Source organism: Pleurodeles waltl, chromosome 7, assembly GCF_031143425.1.
Source record: "Pleurodeles waltl isolate 20211129_DDA chromosome 7, aPleWal1.hap1.20221129, whole genome shotgun sequence".
NCBI lineage: Eukaryota > Metazoa > Chordata > Amphibia > Caudata > Salamandridae > Pleurodeles > Pleurodeles waltl.
Window position 1 is genome coordinate 864,240,967 of NC_090446.1, and position 23,689 is coordinate 864,264,655.

Consider the following 23,689-nt stretch of genomic DNA (forward strand, 5'->3'; position numbering starts at 1 on the left):
GCGCCCCCGGCAGACCACTGCGTGTGTTTACTTTTGGGAACAATAGGGCTCTTATTTCTAAGGGCCTGGATTTTGGAAGGGACCCAACCCAATTCAGCAAGGCCCACACAGAGTTCCAGATACGTGCACTCCGCGAATACACGGACACACCAGGGGCACAGTGATAAATGAGCATCTGGACTGTATGGGGATGAAATGCAGAGAAAAACTGTAAACAGAAGTCCTTAGTGTACGCCATAATCTTGTATTTGTAAATTTCATTCATATAGTGCTTCCTACCACTGATGAAGCGTTAAAAGGGGACGTCGGAGTCACAGAATGTATTGTATTATTGCGTATAAGTAAATGTCCTGCATTTTTTCACTAAAACAAAAAAAAACTACAAGTATCTCGGTGCAAAGAAAAACAAGCAGTGACAAAGCCAATAAGCAGGTGAGGGCCAGATTGTGGCAGGGTTGAGTAAATTACGCAGCAAGAAAAGACAAACTATGCGGCATGATACGGCACATTTTATAATAGTATTACCTCATTATTTTGTCATTTTTACTCTTCTTAGTATTGCCTGGGCATTGGTTGCACCTCATTAATACCAGTTTAACACAAACGTACAGCAGGAAGCAACATAAAGGTGACCTGTCAAGCTTTGCAAAGGGCCTTCCACTGAGCAGCAACACCTGTCAGTGCATTTCAGAAGCTTTTAAATCGTTTGAGCCAGAAACTGTTTTTTTTGTTGAAATCTGCAGATTTCGTAGCAGATGATAGATTGTGGTAAACAGGGCAAATCCATACTTCTGCAAAATAATCTGCAGCCGCACAATTAGCTGATAAATCTAGTTTGAGTTTTGCTTCCTGACTAAAATATTATGGGGGCTATGAAGTTTAGAGAAAGAAAACCCAATTACTTTCATCTAGTCCTACATCTTTAATGTTCACCAACAATAGGCATTCTAGAATGTTGCTTTGCTTGATGATGTCAGCTTGGGTTTTGAGATTACTTTGACCACTTTGTGGTTGGCGCCTTTAAACACTGCTGCAGTGGTGAAAAACATGTTTCCTGTATGCAGTGCATGTATGAAGGTGAAGAATTTAAATTGGACAAACAGGTGTACTTTTCAGATGTAAAATAGTCCCATCGATTCCAGTTCTGCATAGGAGGTGGAGTGATATACCACACTGCCAGTAGATGAGTAGGGATGCACCACACTGCCAAGAGAGGAATATTCCTCTGGGAGGAGCCAACAGCCTTTCTATGTGTATTTTAAACAATAGGTAGCAATATGTTGTGCAGGCAAGTGCATCTCAGGCCTGACCTAAACAGATAGGATGGATAGGTTACAACTGACGTGGGAAATAATTTGACCACTAGCATTTTGGAACCTGAAAGGTGATGTCTTTTGTGGCAGCGTGTCTTATCCTAGCACATTTTGTCCATGAGCAACGTGTGTGTGTGTGTGTGTGTGTACTCCTCATACTACCATCGACGTGTTCCAAGCAGTCTGTCCCGTGTATTGGATATACATGAAGTTCCTCACAAGCCATGCATCCAGAGCTGAATTAGACAACTTGTACTCCATGAACCTACAAGCGAGGAGGTGGCCAAAGGTGGGGACCTGAACAGCATCTTCATTGACAGCTCGTTCTTTGTAAATACATGTGTATAATTTTCACCAATTCTGGGCCCATACTCATATCCACCAAAGAATATTGAGATGTTAAAATTATTCTAGCTTACTTAATTGGAAACTGATGACATTTTAAGGTAGCTTAAGCCAGGCTGTGCTCGAGTGAAGTAAGCAGTGGAAAAGGCAGTAGGTCTTGCATATGGAGGTGCTATTGGTTTGCCAATGCGTTTTAACCATGTTGTACATCAATGTGGCTGCTGTTCAGCATGGCTAAAAGTTAGTGACCTAGAAGGGAGTGCCATGGAATGTCAAAGTGTGGAATGGCGAGGAGTGGATTGGAGTAGAGTGCCGTAGAATGTAGTGGCTTAGAGTGGCCTGTATTGGAGTCGCATAGAGTGGTGTACAGTGGAGAGGCGTAGAGTACAGTGGTTTAGAGTGCATTGACATAGATTGTTGCAGAGTATAGTGGGGTAGAGTGCAGCGGCATTGAATTCAGCGACGTACAATGCAGCATTGTAGAATGAAGTGGCGAGATCAGAGTGTTGCACAGTAGACTGCAGTGGTGTAGAGTACAGTAGAATAACATGGCGTACAGTGCAGTGGTGCAGAGCAGTGGCATAAAGCTAAGTGGCTTAGAGTGGTGCAGAGTAGAATATAGTGCTGTAGAGTGCAGTGGCGGAGATTAGAGTGATAAAGAGTAGAGTGCAGTGAGCAGTGGTGTAGAGTGCAGTGTTGCAGAGAGTGGAGTGTCATAGAGTGGAGTTGTGCACAGTAGATTGAAGTGGCCTAAACTGGAGTAGTGTGGAGTGCAGTGACGAAGAATACAGTGGTTTGGATAAGAGTGTATTGACATAGGGTAGAGTGGAGTAGAGAGGCATAGAGTGAAGTGATGTAAAGTGGAGTGGTGAAGAGTGGAGTACAGAAGCATAAAGTGGAAATGCATAGTGTGATAGCACACTGCCATTACAGACAACTCATTTTAATTGGAAATGACCATTACATTTTGCACAGAAATATAGGTTTACTAATAAAACTAACTAGTGCCCAAACAATATTGTGTGGAAATGGTACCACCTAGTGTATTGCTTTGATCATACAAAAGCATTAGTTTCCAACACAATTCAGAATTTTAAAAAAATGTGCTTCATTTGTGCATTCCTAGTTCTAATATATTCTGAATTACTTACAGGGTTCATTTTAATATTGTAGTGTGCTAGGACAAATCCGCTCCTGGCCCCAGTATCTAGCAAAAGTGTCACATAAATCCTCTCACTTTAAAGCTAGAGAAAGAAAAGTAAGCATTAAGCACCCTTGGAAGACACAGCCTGACATTTGGCCCCTGTCTTTAATCTGCACAGGAAATGTATCAAGGTAAGAGCATGATTTACAAGCCTGTTTACAGAAAGGAGCACACGTGGAAGAATACAAGGAAGCTGGGGTGTGAAAGTGCTTTGCTCATTGAAAGGGATGATCTTGTGCTGGACAGCCTACCTTGAGAGGGACAAACTCATGCTGGACAGCCTAAAACAAATTATGCCAGTAAATAGAAAGCCAGAAAATGTGGGTTACAAACCACAATGCCAATGGTAAGCAACAGGCAGAATATATTTCAGGGAAGCTTTCTGTATGTCACCAAGATGTCTTCAGCAAATTGAACAGCTGTGCTGTCTGATAGGCTGCGGCCAAAAAAGTGCCAGCCAACATGCTGATGCTTCTCAAGGCGAAGACCTTATTGACAGTAATTGGCCCTGCTACATGTGTCCCATGTTTGCACACTTAATGGGACAGTAAGGATGAACCTCTGATGCCGGTCCGGAACCTGGTTTAAGACTATCTTCCCGAACTGGAATCCGGGGGTTTTCCCCCAGGGACATCTTAAGGATTTTGGTGGCCCTGGGCCAAAGTATTTTGGGGGCCCGTATTTGGAACAGTTTTGCATTTATGATCCAATTTCAGCTCTTTCGTGCCCTCTCTGGCCAGCTCACTGACAGTGCTCACGCACACTCATCCAAATTTGAAATGTGTTTACATCTAATAATCAGGTATTATATATTGTAATACAGCAGCAGCAGCCTCCAACTTCACTGCAAATAATCTATGTGAAACCCATTTCTCATATATGAAGACCTTTTTTGATCTAAACAAACCTTTTTTAATGGATGTTGCATGAAACATAAACACAGCATTTCTCTGCAAAATGTCTGTAATAGACTCTTCACCCACATTAAAAATAAATGAAAGGAAAATAGTATTTAAAACAATCTATTTAAAAAACATTCAAGGCCATCAGGGCAAGACTCTGCAGAACCAGTTTGGCTGTATAAGGCCCCACCCCCCTGAAAGGTCTGGGGCGCTGGGCCAGAGCCCACTTAAGTAGTCTCTGGATTCCCTTTATGAAGGCACTGACTGCATCATGTGTCCCAGTCCCCTATATTGTCTGCCACGTGCCCCTCTCTCCTCACAAGGTTCTTCACATGCACAGAGCTCCCAGGAGAGAGCAGCAGAACAGGACAGAGCGCTCTCTCTTGGCTAGAGTGGAGCCGAGTCCCGTCGCTTTCCCCTTGTGAGTGAGCCGGCCCCCCCTATTCCACGACACTGAAGGGGCCGTTGACGTCTTTTCCTGCTCACAGACCTGCCTTGTTATCGGGGGCATGTATGAGGCCCTCAGACTGCGCTGTTCAAACTCTCCACAAGAGCCATTTCGGGATAAGAGCAAATGGGATCGCTTAGTTTGTGTTTGGCCCACTTCTCCCCACGATTTTAAAATCGAGGCTTAGTCGAGGAGAAAAGAACTGAAATTTCCCCTTCCATCTACTGTACACAGCACACACTCTTTCGTTTGTTTGTTGGAGTTCTTGATCATACAGAAGATCCATTTTCGGTATTTTATCGTCGTAATGACTAACAGTGACCTTTTCGATTTGTTCGTCTCAACGCTGCACGGTAACACATACATTCCGTCAGATATTGCAAATGCTTGTGCTGCTCAATCCCACAGCAAAAGCAAGATTTTGTTTCTCTAAATTTAAACTCCGGAATTTTGTACCTCTTGCCTTCTCTTGGTTGGGTTTTACTTCAGTTTCTTTCTTTTTTTGTTTGCACCCATCTCTAAACTTCTAAATTGTTCCGTGTCTGACGTGGCGCAATAACTGCTCGGCGGGCTGGGTGGCGCCTAACGTTGCTGTGCCAGGTAGTGCCCGGGTCAAGGGTGCTGTCTGGCCTGAAGACAGGCTGAGGGACGCCCAGGCTGGTGCCCGAAGCAGCCTGACTCACTACAACAGGGCAGCCGTAGAAACCCACCCGTATATTACAATCATCTATTGACAATCTGAGAAATGCATAAAACACAACATCTACCTCTAGAGGCGCCTATATGCGCGATCTATCACATACAACTCAGTGGAGACCAATTAACTTGTAAAGACCGGCAGCCTAACAAACTACAGTGCATTTTACTGAACTGTTGCTCTGAAACAACATTGCACTGTGCATTGCAGGCATGATAACTGGACACGAGTCTTGCATTCCTTTCTCACCAGATATATGGTGTGCACGCTGAGCTCATCTACTCACGGGCATGATCATTTCACAGGAGAAAGAAACAGGAAACAGACAGAGGTGGACTATCCATAAGTCTCAAAGAACACTTTATATGCACCCCACCCGCTTGTAACCTTTACACACCAGTCTGAAATGTTAACTGGGTCCACCTCCATAATATAGCTAACTCAGCAAATTACTCCTTACTTCCATGATATAACATAATAAAAGCCTCTGTTCACCAAAGCACCCTTCCACTTCCCTAAAGTAACAAGTAATCTGACTGCAACAAAAATTATGCCCCCACAATTGGTTTTGATTTTGTAGCAAAAACATAGGGTAAGTGTTGTAGCTAAACAACCGAATCGATCAATCTGTCAGCCGTCTTCTAAACAACTACCAATGAGATATTTTCTCGGAGTACAGTGCAGAAACAGCCAGTCAACACCACTGACCATTCCTTTTAAAATGTTGACAACCATGAAACCATTTTATTAATCTTGATTTACTTAACAGTTTTCGATATTGTTGACCTTGACACTGCTTGTTGAAGCTGTCAATGCGTCCCAGGGCAAACGGCTTCTGGGCCCAACGTGTGGTAATGGGGTCCATTTTACCTCTAATGTCCTGAGTTGGCCTACTTAGCGATCCAAAAACGGAGTGTCAAGTGCACCCTGTAGCATTTGACTGTCAGGGTACCGAGGTAAGCAGTCTAAGGCTTACTCAGAAGTTGGGAAAGGGTTAGAGACTCAGAACTCAGTAACTCATGGAATAACCATAAATACATCGACTGTCCAGTCCGTGCATTATCTTTTACAAGAAAAAGTACTTTCTTCTACTCACAAAATAAAATCACACAAAGAAACATGCTTTATCTGACAGTTTACTATATGGGTCAACACACAATTCCTCAGAGTGATTCGAGGGATACATCTTCTGCAAACTGCTGTGACGAAGTGTATCAGACCTTGAGTTCTCAGTGCCAATGAGCCGTAATTGGTACAGGGGAGGGCAGTTACAGTTCAGGATGGGTCTGCATAAAGTTTCCGTGTAGCACAGGTCCCCATTGGACCACGTATCAGGTGATGGCTGGGTGTGGTACTTCAGTTGGAACGGGTGCACTGCATTTGAGGCCATCTCAATGAAGTTATCTTTACCCACTTGGCTCCTCCTTCTAAAAGCTGCCTCTGCAGTCATGTAGAACAGTCAAAATCAGGCCAGGAATGGTTCTGGTACCGGTAACACCTGGCACAGGCCGGAATATACTACCCTTGAACAAGAGAAGATGCCCCTCGCAGGAGGAAGCTTTACCAGCAAGTGAGGCTGAAGTCTGGTGGGGAATCAGAGTTGCCCCAGGAGCCTGCATTCTAAGGTCCCCTGGTCACAGTCCTAATATAAGAGCAAAGGTCACAGAGGCACACCCCATAGAGCCATATACAGTCTTCGCAATGGAGAGGTATTGTGGTTGTGGTTTTAGGTTATCAAGCTTGTCATTCTTTAGAAGCCTGCAGACGACACGTAATTTATGGGATGATCCCAAAGCAACAAAGATCTCTGCTTGTAGTTTATATTAGCTTCATTCTAGATGGGCAATCCTGACCAACTCTCCCACTCTAGGGAAAAGGGCCAAGACAATCTTGAGTCCCAGTTCGGAATAGCTGAGGACATGCACTCAGTGTGCAGAGGCGCATTACAAGTCCTTGCATCACCCATCTCCCTGTGGATGTTTCAGTGCAGATGTCACTATGATGAACTTGGCTGCACCCTTCCCTCTGGATAACTCCTATTCTTGACAGCTAAGCTGTGCTCAGGGTCAGATGAGATAGAAAATAGGCCAGAGAAGCAAAATAAAAGTGGCCCATGTTTGCAAATTAGGGCAATTTTCAAAGACATGCTGTACATGTGTTTTGCAAGTATTGACGACTGCATGGATTGAAGCTTGCTGCAGGCAATGTTTGTTTTAGTATCAGAGAAATAGACAGATACAACTTTCCCATCAGACCATAAAACAGACCCACTAACAGCTAAAAAAATAGCCCATACCATGACCTGGCAGACCAACCTGTTGGGCACTGCCCTGTGGGCCAGCCCGACCCTGGCCGGGCTCCCCTTAGGCAGGCTTTTTCTGCAGAACGACCTCCAGCACTTCCTTCTCTGTAATAAGCGAAGGCTCCTCTCCTTAAAGAAGGATCTCTGCATTTTTTTGACTCCATCTTCGGTGCCCTAATCCGGATGCGAAGCTGGCTGTCCAGGAGATCGGATATAGATCGCAGAAGTTTCTCCAACACTCTAGAGGGATATTGCCAGACCACCATCAGTGACAATTTCTTGGGGTGTCAGTCTCATACTTGTAATGCATTTCGAGACCATGTTTGTGGATTCCACAAGGAGAGTGGTGGATTTAGGCGGCTCTTCCATCTTACTTAATCAGCATAGATATGCAAAGTCACAGGTTTTGTTTTCCAAGTGTCAACAGGAAGGTGTCGTCTCCAGTTAGAGAAACCCAGAACAGGGAACAAGGAAGGGAGAAGCCTTCATACTTTACTAGCTAACAACCGAAAGTATCTAACTCCAGTGAGAAACAAGGAGCAAGACATGGGCAATGACTATTCCAGCACATCAAAACTGACCGCCATGCCATGCCCTCCAGCACACTGGAGTCTGCTCTACTGTAATGCCTCAGAGGAGTCCATTATTACATACCACCTCCATAGCAGGCTACCTTTATTTTCTACACCACCCAAACATGAGCAATTCAAAATGGGCTCAGTGTCCGCTATTGTACACACAACCCATGTTCATTCTGCCACATAAATACAGCAAACAAATATATATGCAAATTCCAGGCACAGCTGGAGGGAGGGGGTAATCCGGTTGCAAAAGACTGACAGGCTAATTTAAGCAGAAGTGGCCAATAGGCAACTCTCCCTGTGCAGGTAACAGGTACAAAGGCCTTACCTAACACAGCAATAATTCTATGACAGTCCTCCACAGTCCCATAAGCTGATGGTAGTAATCATCCATAAAAGGAGGGTGCACATGGCGTGCCCCTCCTGAGTATACAGCCCAACACTGAGTTGCAGCCCAGTTTACAATGACCCTTTGCATACAGGCATGATCGTAGTGTAAGACTAAAACAACAAAAATAACCAGAGACTTGCTACTTTCGTGAATCACAGCAGGGATGTCTGTCCCCAGTCATACAGGGGACATTCCATTTTCCACTTTGTTGAGCAACCTTTCATTTTGTTTTGGTACTGATGTGACAGTCCTTCATTGGTTTTAATCTTATGTACATGAAGGCCAGATGTGGAAATAAAGGACTGCTATACACAACTTGAAAAAAAGGGTCAGTGCTGGCCCTATTCTATTTATCTAATATCAGGAATCCCTTGTGGAATTCTTAGATACTTATGGCCTCTCCTACAAATATGTGGATGACACACAGGTTTACATAAGAAATAACGATAGTAAATCAATCAACCACCTAAAAGATTGACTGTCCAAAATACAAACTGAATGAGCAGACAGAAAGTAAAACTGATCGAAAACAAAATCAAATGTCTGCTAATTGGCACTAATTCTGAAAATAATACTGCAAAATATGGTTTACTCACCTCACAAAAGCTAGTTTATACTCTGAGAAGATAAGAAAAAAAAAAACCTAGTAGAGGCCTTATAAAAGCACTGACAAAAGTACACAACAATTAAGTCTCATTGAATCACCCCAGGAACTAATTTCTATGGAAGAACATCCCCCGCAACGCCAGACTGCACTACAACGCCAGCACCCTCCATGTACTCAACAATGGACGAGACCACCCCTGCTACCGGGCCACCTCAAAGCGCACCCAAGGGCCCTTCGCCTGCCGGAACTGCAGATTCACCAGCATCCAGCCCACCAAACCACCAACCCGAGAACCCAACCACCTCCACTGCATCCTCCTTAACACCCGCTCCGCTCGTAAGCACGCCATCGAACTCTGGGACCTCCTAGACACAACCACCCCGATGTCGCCTTCCTGACGGAGACCTGGCTGAACGCCACCTCAGCACAAGACATCACCATAGCCGCCCCACAGGGCTACAAGATCTCCTGCAGAGACCGCACCAACGGAGTGGGAGGGGGAATCGCCATCATCCACAAGGACACCCTCCAAGTCTCAACCAATACCGACGACACCCTCACCACCGCCGAGCACATGCACTTCTAGATCCACACCAACCCCAACACCACCCTCAGAGAAACACTCGTCTACGGACCACCTGGACCACTTCCACAGTTCAGCGACACCATCGCCAACCTCGTCAGCACCCACGCCCTTGCCTCCACAGACCACATCCTCCTGGGGGACCTGAACTTCCACCTCGAGAACAACAACAACGCCAACTCCACCGCCCTGATCGCCAACCTCGGACTCAAAACAGCTCGTGACAACACCCACCCACGCCACTGGAAACACGCTGGATCCCATCTTCTCCACAAGCCCCCATGTGTCCTTCAGCCACACAACCGAACCCCACTGGACAGACCACAGATGCGTCCACTTCACCTTCAGGAAACCCACCACACACTACCGCACCCAACAGCTACCACGCCACTGCTGGGGCAAGGTCACCAAAGACCAACTGACTACCACCCTCGCCCTGAGACCACCCGCTGATCCCACCGACCCAGACACCACCGCGACTAACCTCCAACAGTGGATTAACGACTGCGACGACACCCTCGCCCCTCTCAAGACCCCCACAACCAACCACACCAACAAAAAAACCGCCTGGTTCACCGAAGACCTCTGGATCTCCAAGCGCACCTGTAGGACACTGGAGAAGAAATGGCTCCACGACCAAAAACCACACAGCCCACAAGAGCGCCACCCGCAGACACCACCAACTCATCAGGACTGCCTTCAAGGACCGCTTAGACAACAACGCACACAACACCAAAGAGCTCTTCAGCATCGTGAAAGAACTCTCCAACCCCAGCTCCAACACCAATGACATCCCACTATCACAAGACCTGTGCGACTCCCTGGCCACCTTCTTTCACCGAAAGATCACCGACATCCACAACAGCTTCAACTCAGACACCCCCGCACCCACCACCGAGACCACCACCCCTGCGACCACCACCCGCAACAGCCGCCTGACCGCCTGGTCCTACGTCAGCAACGAAGACACCATCAAAACCATGAACTCCATCCACTCTGGATCCCCATCCGACCCCTGCCCTCACCATGTCTTCAACAAAGCCAGCACAAACATCGCGCCCCACCTCCGGAAAACAATCAACAGTTCCTTCGAGACAGCAACCTTCCCGGAAAGCTGGAAGCACGCAGAGATCAACGCCCTTCTGAAGAAGCCCAAGGCGGACCCCCAAAGACCTCAAGAACTTCCGGCCCATCTCCCTGCTCCTGTTCCCGGCAAAAGTGACAGAAAAGATTGTCAACAAACAGCTAACCCGCTACCACGAAGATAACAATATACTGGACCCTTCCCAATCCGGCTTTCGCATTAACCACAGCACCGAGACTGCCCTCATCGCCGCCACTGACGACATCAGGATCCTGATGGACAAAGGAGAAACAGCCGCCCTCATCCTCCTGGACCTATCAGCAGCCTTTGACACAGTATGCCACCGCACCCTATCAGCACACCTCCATGATGCCGGAATTCAAGAGAAGGCCCTGGCCTGGACCACATCCTTCCTCTCCGGCAGAACCCAGAGCGTCTGCCTCCCACCCTTCCGCTCAAAAACCACCAAGATCATCTGCAGCGTCCCACAGGGATCCTCGCTCAGCCCGACGCTGTTCAATATCTACATGGCACCGCTCGCCCAAGTCGCACGACAACATAACCTCAACATCATCTCCTACGCCGACGACACCCAACTGATCATATCCCTCACCGAAGACCAACACACCGCCAAAGCCAACCTCCACAGAGGAATAAAGGCCGTAGCCGACTGGATGAAGGACAGCAGACTGAAGCTGAACTGAGACAAAACGGAGGTCCTCATTCTCGGACCCACCCCATCAGCCTGGGACGACTCTTGGTGGCCCACATCGCTAGGCACAGCCCCGGAACCCACAGACCACGCTAGCTACCTGGGGGTCATCCTCGACTCCACCCTCTCCATGACCAGGCAAGTCAACGCCGTCTCCGCATCCTGCTTCAACACCCTGCGGATGCTCCGCAGGATCTACAAATGGATTCCCCCTGACACGAGGAAAACCGTCACCCAGACCCTCATCACCAGCAGACTCGACTACGGGAACGCCCTCTACTCAGGAACAACAACCAAGCTCCTGAGACGACTACAAAGAATCCAGAACGCCTCGGCACGACTAATCCTCGACGTCCCCCGACGCAGCCACATGACACCCCACCTAAGAGGCCTGCACTGGCTCCCCGTCGACAAGAGGATCACCTTCAAACTCCTCACCCACGCACACAAAGCACTACACAACACCAGACCTACATACCTCAACAACCGACTCAGCTTCCACACCCCCACCCGAAGCCTCCGCTCAGCCAACCTCGCCCTCGCCACAATTCCCCGTATCCGGAAAACCACCACCGGCGGCAGATCCTTCTCCTACCTCGCCGCCAAGACCTGGAACACTCTCCCTACCAACCTACGACAGACTCAGGACCTGCTGGGCTTCAGAAGACTTCTCAAGACCTGGCTCTTCAATCAGTTGCACCACCCCCACCCCCCCCAGCGCCTTGAGACCCTCACCGGCATGTAGCTCACTTTAGAAATGCAGTGATTGATTGAAACTAACCAGACCAGCACTGATGATTTAAGGGATTCAGCTTGGCCCATCCTCTCTGCTATACGAGTTGCACTGTTAAAAGCTAGTGTCCATGCAGCTGCAATATTAGTAAATGGCACAAGAAAATCTGGCCACATAACCCATGCGCACTCTGAATTCAAATAGATTCTGATATAACCCCCTGTCACTCTTAGATCCACCCGCACCAAGTTCAGCTCTGTAAAACCTAACTCACCCAATAACTAAAAACTAAATTAATGTTCTCAGGCGGACGGTGATTCCATTATAGTAGTGACAATCTCCATTTAAAATCATTTTATTGTAACAAGGTCCTCACCCTAACACTCTCCTTTTTATGTCTTGCTCCAAAGACCTAAAATGACATTGCATTAAGTATAATTTTCACATATTTCAAACACCTGAAATCCATCTATTTCTGAGACTGATACATCTGGCAACATTCTAAGGTACCCTTGAAATCTTTCTAGCCACAAATGTAGATTTTCCTAGTAGTTTATGACGGAAAGTCTTAATTTTATTAAAGACACGGAGGCGAGTATTATGCTTCTCTTACTTGCTTTAATTTTAACAGCAGCAGTCAAGAAAACTACAACTCCCAAAAGGCTTACAACATAAAAGCCAATGGGAGAGAAAAACGTAATAACAAATACACCAATCAGAAACCATGGAAGGTATGCATACACCAAGCTTGACTGTGACCAGCCCTCTTTCTTGATGCGAGAAGGCTAGGAGTTACGAGAAAACAGTGGAAAAATGGCAAAGATTATAGCAATTGCTAAAGTCGGAGAACAAAAGTCCTGGATCAATACTAGACAAAACCGTAGCGAAGCAGGTATCCTGTGGGGAGAAGAAGGAGCGCTTCGGAAGGAATCCGACCGACCAGCCGATATGTTGGTGTTTGGCAAAACCATCTTCTGATCATGTAGAAGTTTGAGCTGGAGTGGAGGTAGCTGCAAGGGAGGGAAGAAACAAGATAAATCAGAAATATCTCCTTGTTGAGGCGGGATAATACTCGCATCCGTGTCTTTAATAAAATTAAGACTTTCCGTCATAAACTACTAGGAAGATCTTCATTTTATGTCAAGAACGGAGGCTCCTATTATGCTATTTAAAGCATATTAATCACTATTGATGTAGCAGTATGAACTGGTTTACAATAGAATGTCCTAAACACGTTATCATTGGACCAATCAGCAGATCTCAGAATGTCCTCTAACCTGGATCCAACCCAGAAGGCCTTGGAAGCCATAGCACCTCTAACTGAATGAGCTCCAAATATGGAGGTATCAATACCCGCAAGGGACATCACCCAACAAACCCATCTGGCAAGAGTTGCAGCAGATACGGGATTGTGTGGTTTTTGGAAGGAAATTTAGAGTTGGGAAACAGAGGACTTTCTGAGATCAGCTGTACGTTCTTCGTAACATTTGAGACATTGTCCCACACAGAGTTTAGGTTGATCTGGAAAATATGGATAAAAGACTGTACGTAAGTTGGTTTTTGTACGTTTGTTAATGGAAAATAGTACCCCTGTGGGGGCAAACTGTCGGGAAGTAACATCAAGTGCTCTAACATCAGATAATCGCTTAATAGAAACTAAACAAAGTAACATAGTAAGTTTTGCTGAAAGCATTTTCAAAGACAAGTCAGCATTGTCCTGCCAACACAAGAACAAGTTCAGAACCAAATTGACATCCCATAACTTTGAATATTTAGGTAATGGGGGAATTGAAAATCTTACTCCCTTCAACAGCCGACAAAGTAGAGGGTGTTCACCTACCGGTTTCCCGTTGACATGGACGTGATGCATGGAAATAGCAGAGCTATATAAATTAATTGTCCTGTAAGACTTACCTGCACTAGCTTGCGCCGCCAGAAAGTTGATTACATAATTTAAATCTGCTGAAATGGGATTGAGGTCCCTTCCCATACACCAGCTAGACCAAAGAGACCAGGCAGAAGAATATGCTTTCCTGGTGCCGGGGGCCCAGGCCTTATTGATGAAGTCAGTAGCCTCTTCTGAAATTGGGATGGTAGATGAGGCATTCCTGAAACCTTCCATCCAGAAAGGGTGAGTGTCTTGTTGAGTATCAACGGATGGGGATTCCCAAAGGGATCTAGCAAAAGGAAAGGAAAAGAGGGGAGAAGGACGGGAAAATCGATTGCCAGTTCCAGAAGAGGGGGGAACCAAATTTGAGATTGCCAAAAAGGTACCACGAGGACCAGAGTCGCTTCCTGACGCCTGACTTGGGCCAGCACTCTGGTGAACATAATAAAAGGAGGAAAAGCGTAGTTGGTTGATTGGGACCAATCCTGAAGGAACGCATCGGAAGCCAAAGCTGAAGGATCTGGACGCCAACTGAAAAAGAGAGAGAGTTGGGCGTTGAGGCAGGAGGCAAAGAGGTCTATACTGAAGGGGCCCCACTTGTGAAGGATAGATTGAAATGCTGAGGGGTGAAGTTTCCAATCGCTGTAGTCCCTGAGGAAGCGAGAATGCCAGTCCGCCGTCTGATTGAGGGAACCGGGGAGATATTCCGCTGTGAGCGATATTTCGTTGCTCAAACAATATTCCCACAGGCTTTTTGCCAGGTCTGCTAACGGCTTTGATCTGGTCCCTCCTAGATGATTTATGTATCGGACAGCCGAAACATTGGCCATGCGGAGGAGGATGGTACACTGAACGCTGCCTTTTTGCTAGACTCTTTATTGCAAAGGAGCCTGCAAGCATCTCTAAATAGCTGATGTGCAATCTGGACTCCCTTAACGACCATGTACTGCCAGTCGAGATTGGTCCACAGCAGGCGCCCCAGCCCGTCAGGCTTGCATCGGACTCTAACACAAGATCTGGGGCTGATGGAAAGATAGTTCTGCCATTCCAGGCATCTAAATGGTCTATCCACCATTGGAGTTCTAGACGGGATTCTTGATCCAGAAAGACCATGTCTGAATAGGCTAGACCTTTTCTGAGATGACGGATTTTTAATCTTTGAAGAGCCCGATAATGTAAAGGGCCGGTAAATATGGCTTGAATTGAAGAGGACAGGAGGCCTACAATCCTGGCAAGGGATCTTAGAGAGATCTGAGTTTTCCGGAGCGTTCTCAGAATCTCCGATTTGATGGAGTTCACTTTTTGAAGGGGAAGATGAAGGGTGGAGGAAGAAGAATCTATTTCGAACCCCAAAAACTGGATTCTTTGAGAAGGAACCATGCTTGATTTCTCTTCGTTGACTAGAAACCCCAGTTGGGAGAGAAGAGAACAAGTCAACTGTAGATGGGAAAGAAGAGTCTCGCGATTCTGATGTAAAATAAGGATATCGTCTAGATAAATCAGTAACCTGATGCCCAAAGATCTGAGATGCGCCGTTATTGGTTTCATCAGTTTTGTGAAGCACCAGGGTGCTGACGAGAGACCAAACGGAAGGGAAGAAAACTGGTACGTTAGACCGAGCCACTGAAACTGAAGGTACTTGCAGTGATCCCAGTGAATGGGAACCGAAAGGTACGCATCCTGAAGATCTAATCGTACCATAAAGTCCAACGGGAGGAGAATATCCTGTAAATGAAGAATTGTTTCCATTTTGAAATGTCGGTAAACGACAAACTGGTTGAAATACTTTAAGTTTATGACTGGCCTGAACTTTTTGTTTTTCTTTTGAACCAGGAATAATGAACTGAGGAAACCTGAGGGATCTGGAGAAGAGATTTGAATGGCGTTTTTGGAAAGGAGAGACTTTACCTCTTCTGAAATAAGAAGAGAAATTTCCATCGAGAAAACTGGTGGAGGGGGAAAATAAACTTGGTGAGGCTGTGAATAAAACTCTATTTGGTATCCCTGAATAGTATTCAGAACCCATGGATCGGTGGTTAAAGAGCGCCATTTTTTAATGAAAAAATTGAGTCTGCCCCCTATTGGAGGAGGGCCAGAGGTAAGGCTTACCTTGGGTCTTGTTGGATCTGAAACCACGTTGTCCACGGCCCCTGTATCCTCTGCCTCTCTGAGGGTAGAACTGGGGCTTGTAGGATTGATATCCATAGTTCGAATATGAGAATGAGGAGCCTCTGAATCCTTGTGGATGAGTGAAACGGCCGGTAGAGAGGCTCCTGCCTGTACCGGCCCTGGCAAAAACCCGTTGATTAAACACTTTTTTGATGTTCTGCTGGGCCTTGTCGATAGAGGAAAAAGTTGCAACAAACTTTCCCAAGTCCTTAATAAACGAGTCACCAAAGAGACGACCCTCAGCTTTCATGCCAGGATCCATGGACGCTAGATTAGACAATTTAGGATCTAATTTAAGTAACAATCCCTTCCTTCTTTCGTGGGTAATGGCAGCATTAGCGTTGCCCAACAAACAGAATGCTCTCTGAGTCCAGAGGGAGAGTTCTGAAGGATCGATGTCCACATTGTCTGATTTGGCTGATTCTGCCAGATCCAAAATACGAGCTAGAGGACCCACCAGATCAAGGAGCTTATCCTGGCAATTCAACCAGGCCTTATCTACCCCTTTCCGGGGGTCCTTGCCAAATTTAGAAAAGAAAGTCAAAAGTGATTCATCAATCACTGGGGTAGTAGTGATGTTGGAGGAGAGAGAGGGTCTGGGGCATTATGACCTTAACTTAGCTCTTGTTTGCTTGTCCAGGGGAAGCCTTAACCTGGAAGCTATATATTGACCCACATGACCCGCAGGAGACCACTCCGTGGAGTTAGGGTGGTGGAGGTAGGATGGATCGAACATGGGATTGCCCTCTGAATCTAAAATGATTTTTGCGGAAAAGGGGTTAGAAGTTTCTAATTTAGGCTTTTTCGGGGGAGAAACTTGCGAGAGCGAGCCCCATACATCAGAATCATCGTCATCATCATCCATGTCACCGATATCATCATCGGTATCCGAAATATGTGTAATTATAACTTGTTTTGGCGCTGAAAGAGTATTTTTTACTTTGGACTTACGTTTACCAGAAACGTTATTAGCATTCCCCTCCTGAGCAGGAGGCCTGGGAGGCATTTCATCCTCATTCGAGGGTGAAGAAACTTCACCAATCATAGCGCCATCTTTTTGTATTGACAAATCCTTGTTTTTTCTCTTTCTGCTATTCCCCGCAGATTGGGCCAAAAAGGATTTGAGAACCATATTTTGAACTGAACTTTCAATGTTCTTTGACATTTTGTTCATAGTGGCTGACACAGCCTTGGTCACAGCCTCGTTAATAAAGGCTCCAATTTCATTATTATTAGTCAATTCAGAAAAAGGGTCTTGCCCTTCCATGATATAGGGTAATAGGGAACAAAGGAAAAGAAAAAACCTGGCTGGAAGGGGTTAAAAATATACACAAGGCTGAAGGAGAAAATAAACACGCCCTAAGAGGCGTGGCCCGGCAACCAACAGCGAGGGGAGGAAACCGGAAACTCTTCACCTCTTTATGCGATGTCCGGAGAGGAAAAAAACGCTGAGCCGGCACATCAAGGGAGAGAAAGACAGCCGTCCGGAGGTAAGCGCTGAGCCTCAATTGAGTTTACCGTTCAACGGACGCGTGTTGAGTAAAGCGCGTCCGTTAGAGGCGGAGAAGCTGCCTCAGCCGCGCGTGAGCGCGCTAAACCAAAAACGGGTCCCGAGACCCGAATAAAACAGCGAGCGCTGCCGGTAAAGCGATAATGACGCGCCGGTATACTTATAAGCAATACAAATACCGAAATGTTGTCAAACAAACATAATACATGCACCGTAAATACAAATATAAATAAGCTAAAAAGAACGTGACTTATCTTGACTGCGAGCAGCAAAAAAGAGGACTGGTCGCAGTCAAGCTTGGTGTATGCATACCTTCCATGGTTTCTGATTGGTGTATTTGTTATTACGTTTTTCTCTCCCATTGGCCTTTGTTGTAAGCCTTTTGGGAGTTGTAGTTTTCTTGACTGCTGCTGTTAAAATTAAAGCAAGTAAGAGAAGCATAATAGGAGCCTCCGTTCTTGACATAAAATCACATATACCCACTGATATTAGCTCTTGGCGTCCCACAGTAGCCCATCTCTACAACAGACAATTGGATCTTTCAATGACGTACAATCTTAATCTGTTTTTATTTGCCAAAAACGTTATGTACATGGACCTTTCCTAATCTGCACCATTGCATTTCGTCAATCTCATCTGTTTTTTCATAAAATACATACTTTTTCTGGCCCTGTTTAATTGCACGTTCTGCCAGTGCATTTCCTCCGCTTCCTCTCTGCCTAAATCTCCAGAAGGAAAGAGGAGGCTGGTGAGCGGCTATAGGAGGGACAAGGGTTCAAAAGCTAATGATGCCACTTTGCTAACCCTGATCGTTTGATAAATTAACAAAATAAATTAACAACCATGATCGAAGACTTTCAAGACTTGCACCACGTGAAGTATATCATTGGAGTCCAGTTTGACTATTGACTTAATCTCAAATATTAAAAAGCAGCTGTGAAACAGTTTGATATCACGCCCACTATTCTCTCAGTAAAAGCGAAAGAAAATTAGAAAGCCTGGTAACAGCCTGATGAGTGGTGCTGGAGCCCAGGGGCGACCTGCTGCTTGCAGGTGTCTCCTCAGTCCCTCTAGCTCGACTCACCCATATGAACAAGGACACCAGTCTGAAGGGCAGAACAGGTGCAGCACGTGCCAAAACAGGTTTCCAGTATTTCGACAGGTGTACAAAAAGAACAGAACAGATTTCAGCTACGCAGGTAAGTCCTTGTTTTTTCTTGTGTCCCAATGGATATAAAACGTGGAATCGACCAAGGAAGAATAGTTGATACAGTGTAAAGCAGCCAACACCGGTTTTGTCCAGACGTAAGGAACTTATCCCAGCTATTTTGTAAAATATGTACTTGTACATGTTAGAAGAACAAGCCAATAAGAGGTGGCGACCAGTATCTGATGCTAGGTGAATCATCATGGGCCGTTTAGTTAAAGCTGGCGTTCCATGAACAATTTGTATTCACACTTGTAAGAAGCGCAGTGTAGTCAGTCCCTGGGTCAGAGATGTACAGCCTGTAATCAGTCGGACTGTAAGTGGGATGAGCTGTATGGATACCCTCCAGAGTATACTCCCCCGAGTAGAGGTGAACTAGATCAATAAACAGTGAAGGAGAATACCCATCAGCGGTACTGCATTCAGTCAGCGTCACGTGTATTGTGGAAGAGGTATGGTATGGCCCCCTGAAGGAGGTATGGTAACACCCCAAGTTGAGCTTCCTTATGGTAGCAGTATGGAGGATGGGTGCCGGCCCCCCTGCTGTTTTTACACGTGCTGCTCCTATTCTTGATTGAATCGTAATCTCGAGTTTCTCTGTTCATCTCTTTGAGGCATTGGAAGGTATTGTCCTGCGGGTAGTGGCTTGTTTTGCACTCACTCCTATGTGAGAAATTCATCTGCTGCCTGAAAGAGAAGGCTGCTGAGAAACGTGTTTCAAGACGCCAAAGAAGGCGATGATGATGATGAATCTCTCTGTTTCCCTACAGGCCGAGCAGCTGAAGGCGTTGTTTAGTGTTGTCACATTGCCTTGCTTCGACCTCCCATTACCATACTGAACATGGCGGCCGTGAATCGCATCTGCTGCATTGGTGCTGGGTATGTTGGTGGTCCCACTTGCACGGTCATTGCCCAGATGTGCCCTGAAGTCACTGTCACCGTGGTAGACATCAATGAAGATCGCATCAAGGCATGGAATTCCCCCCAGCTGCCAATCTTTGAGGTGATTTATTTTCTTTCATTGTGCTGACTACTGAACTATTTGCACAAAGGAACGTCTCCTCTTTAGGGGAGGAATTATAAGTCATGGGAGTTATACATCTATCTATCTACCTATCTATTTTGTTGAGTACGTATGTCTATAGAATATGGCACATTTTCCTGCCTATAACATATCAGTATCATCTTTAAAACCTATCTAATCAATTGAATCTTTTTTTTCAAGTTGGTAATTTTCTGTGATCTTCTTCTGGGTTGAAGTAGATTTAAGGTACCAACCCTAGAGCTGTTGCCTGCGTGGATCAGTGTGATATTCTCACATTGACTAAAGGCACCGTATTGCTTTGCAAGTCATCTAGGTGCACAAGAAGATGCGTCGGAAACCTGGACCTGATTGGTCGTATGTAAGTGCAGTTCCTGAATTTGGGCATTACTTAGAAGGTAAGGCATCTGGTCTAGGATAGGATTATTGTAGTTTCCATAACCCTAGAATGTTATTATTTCAATAATAGTGTTCGACTGTTCATGCTAATTCTGTGTGATAATTTTGGTTTAGAAGACCATCTTCTGGTGCATTTTGGGAAACCGCAACTGTCACATGTGTCAAGAGTCATGCACACAATCCACCCGGCAATTTGCCATTTCCTCTGCTTATACTTCTTATTTCCATTTTTCCTCAGCCTGGTTTGCAGGAGGTGGTGGAGTCCTGCCGGGGTGTGAACCTCTTCTTTTCAACAGATATCAATGAAGCTATTCGTGGGGCAGATATTATCTTCATCTCGGTAAGATGGCATGCCTTTCTCCCGTGTGCAGAACCTCTGGCCAAAATGGCAACAATCTCAAGCTATCTCAGGTTAGGCATGATTAGCTACGAAAGGTCGGATGTTTCCATTCTGCTTGTCGACATGGATTTAATATGGGGAAATCTACACACCATAAAATGCAAGGTAAAAAACACGTCTGGCTAGCTTATGGCACTAGCCATGGGGCAACTTAAAATCTATGGCTAGCAAATGTGATGTTTGGGTTGATGTAAGGCCACCTCCCTAGTTGATGGGATATAGAGTTTTACAAAATATTCTTATGCGGATGTCTCCATTTTAGCAGTAAGAAGTAGAGTAATTTTTATTAATATGCAAATTAAGGAATATCCTGCAGAGTGAGCTTCTGCAACAGAGGTTTGTGTTCATTCTTCATATGGAAGGATGAATCAAATGTGTGGTGTATGTGAGTGAAGGTGTCATTTATCATTCCTGTGCCTAGGAACAGCATCTCAGGGCTCTGAAACACTATATAAATGATAGAGAAAATACAGTGGAAAGGGATGGGTGATATAGGTGGACATAGGAAAAGTGATAGCATCACAATAAAATACGGAGTATAGAAAGAAGCTTAGAATGTTGGACGATTCTGATCCAATTGACACATTGTTTATGTAACGTACATATATAAGGGCTTGGAACCATGCCCAAGGTCAATGCAGAACCTCTGGGTTGAAGTTGCCTGTCGGTGCCCTGTCAGTGCTCTCTATTAACATCCGCCAAGATCTCCAAATCTACAGACTTTGCTTCTTTCCGGACAAGTGGGCATGTGTGGGGTCGCGATACAAGGTCCCCACGTGTGATGTGGTCAAACTAAGGGAGAAAAGTGTTTTCAGAGGGAACTAGGCATACATTATGATATGATGGGCCTCTGCCAGTTCTTTTTCTCCTTTTCGAGGACATGACAACCCCCATGCTGGTGTCCCTGTCCCTTTGCTTCAGAGTTCTCGTAGGAGTCCCTGTAGGTTGGGTGCTCACTGCCGTCCCATGTTTCTTCTGCTCAGACCCTCTTCCAGCGTTTTCAGATACGAAGGTTTCCCCCACCTCCTCTCATTGTGCAGCCAGAACGCATTGGCAAACAGATTCCAGAGGCACTTTGTGTGAAGTAACCACCTTGTAACTATGTTCATCCTCCCCGTTCCTATCAGTGGGAACCTCACATTTCTCTGAAAGCTCCATTTTGTTCTCCATTAATTTCCCTTCAGCGTCCTCAAAACTGAATACATTCTGCTTCATGTGTGAATATCGTGTACTTAATTTGAATTTGTAGGAGACTGTGTATCAGCTATGAAAGACCTTTTACCGACAGCTTAGGCTGCTGTCCTCAAGACTAGAAATCTGCACAATATGGGAGAAGTCTGCCGCTGTGATCCAGAGAAAAGACAGCAGCATCGCCCCGTGCCATTACATGAGCGGTTCCTGTGATCATGAAGATTAGAGCAAGGTCCCGCTAACCTACGCCACTTGGAAGAAAGTGAGAAGCAATAAAAACCTTGGAGCCAACTGGCTAACTCTACCCAAGAAGCAACGGAGTGATGACAGGTTGAAGACCTACATATGTACAACCTAGGACTGTACCTTTTGTGCACATGCATCATCCCTGACACCCCGTCATATCATCCTGGTTCTCAGAACCGCTTGTTTCTCAGACAATTCCATCAGTTGTCAAACAGTGTTTTTAACTCTTCATCCTAGTCCGTAGGACTGAATCCTGTAGTCCATGGCCTGTCACCCTCTTTTCACAACCTCTTGAACTGGAAGTTACCATTCCAGAGACATTGCACTTTAAATTAACTGTTAACCTGTTAACCTAAACTTAGTTCTCAGGCACTATTGGTCAAGCCTATTGGGTGCTCCAGGTCCCATGTGTGCTCCCACTCGCTGAAATCTTGACTTTAACCTGCTAGTATCGAAGTAATGGCTTCTGAAGATAGGGACCTCCAGAAGACATCTAGTTCCATCTCAGCAAGTAGTACACCTTCACTGATCCAAGGCCATGTATTTAGTAAAGAGCACGCACTGCAGGCATCGAAGTTAGAAAGTGGCAAGTACCATCCAAGGAGTAACCATTGTTGTGGGTTAACTGGGAACTTTCCAGGTGCGGCCCGGGCCGTGCTTGCACTATGCTAAGAAGTGTTGGTAAGGTTCTCAGTATGATATAAAACTTCAAACTATTTTCCACCATCATTCTGACGGTCTTCTTTTCCACAAGGTGAACACTCCCACAAAGACCTTTGGCATCGGCAAGGGCAGGGCAGCAGACCTGAAGTATATTGAGGCCTGTGCCCGTCAGATAGCAGAAGTGTCGGTGGGCCACAAGATCGTTGTTGAGAAGAGCACGGTGCCAGTGCGAGCAGCTGAGAGCATCCGGAGGATCCTCACAGCCAACACCAAGTCTAACCTCTCCTTCCAGGTAAAGGATAGACCTCTAGGTCCAAGAGTTTACAGGAGTGGGCATTCCGGACCGAGGTCCTGTTGTCGATGTTTTAACAATCAAAAGACTATTCTCATGTATAATGATGTATCAAGAATGTATAATAATTTATGTAAGATGGGATCAAGAAAGACTAATGGTGACTCTGCTCTGCATCAGAGTGTGGGTGAGCTTTGATGTGTCTGGGTAAAACTGCTCAGAATCTCAATCGCTGATCCAAGAAACTCAAGGACGTTATTAAAACCGATTTTAGTGCTGTCTATTTTGCTAAATTTCTCTGTAACTTTAGGTTTACTTCTCTTCCTTCTAGGTACTATCTAACCCGGAGTTTTTAGCAGAAGGAACAGCCATTCAGGACCTGAAAAATCCAGACCGAGTTCTGATTGGAGGAGACGATTCCCCTGAGGGGCAGATGGCAATTCAGGCACTAAGTAGCATCTACGAGCATTGGGTCCCCAAGAGCAGAATCCTTACCACAAACACCTGGTCTTCGGAACTCTCAAAGCTGGTATGCGTTTTCTTCACATATCATCAGTCCTTAATGTACATTAGTACTAATTCTGAGCCCATAGTCAGATCTGAGTTTAGGACTCATTTCCCCTTAACACGTTTGGCACCATTAATTTGAGGTGATGGGGTAGAACTCCAGGAAGGCTGTACTCACATGGCAAGGTCTGTGACCTGCATCCTGTTGATACCTTTTGGCTGAGGTAGGACAGACTGTTAATTGACAAACATTGCTGCACCAGTTCAGCCTAT

At 45.7% G+C, this 23,689-nt stretch overlaps 1 protein-coding gene across 1 annotated transcript in view; it reads left to right on the top strand.

Annotated features, from left to right (window-relative positions):
• LOC138245650 (UDP-glucose 6-dehydrogenase-like) overlaps positions 1–23,689 on the top strand; it is a 111,418-nt gene that overhangs the window by 2,464 nt on the left and 85,265 nt on the right. The window contains exons 2-5 of the mRNA XM_069199397.1: positions 19,447–19,679; positions 20,356–20,457; positions 22,709–22,909; positions 23,241–23,438. Coding sequence (XP_069055498.1) covers positions 19,518–19,679; positions 20,356–20,457; positions 22,709–22,909; positions 23,241–23,438 — 663 coding nt within the window. The 5' untranslated portion in view covers positions 19,447–19,517. The remainder of the gene's footprint in view (positions 1–19,446; positions 19,680–20,355; positions 20,458–22,708; positions 22,910–23,240; positions 23,439–23,689) is intronic.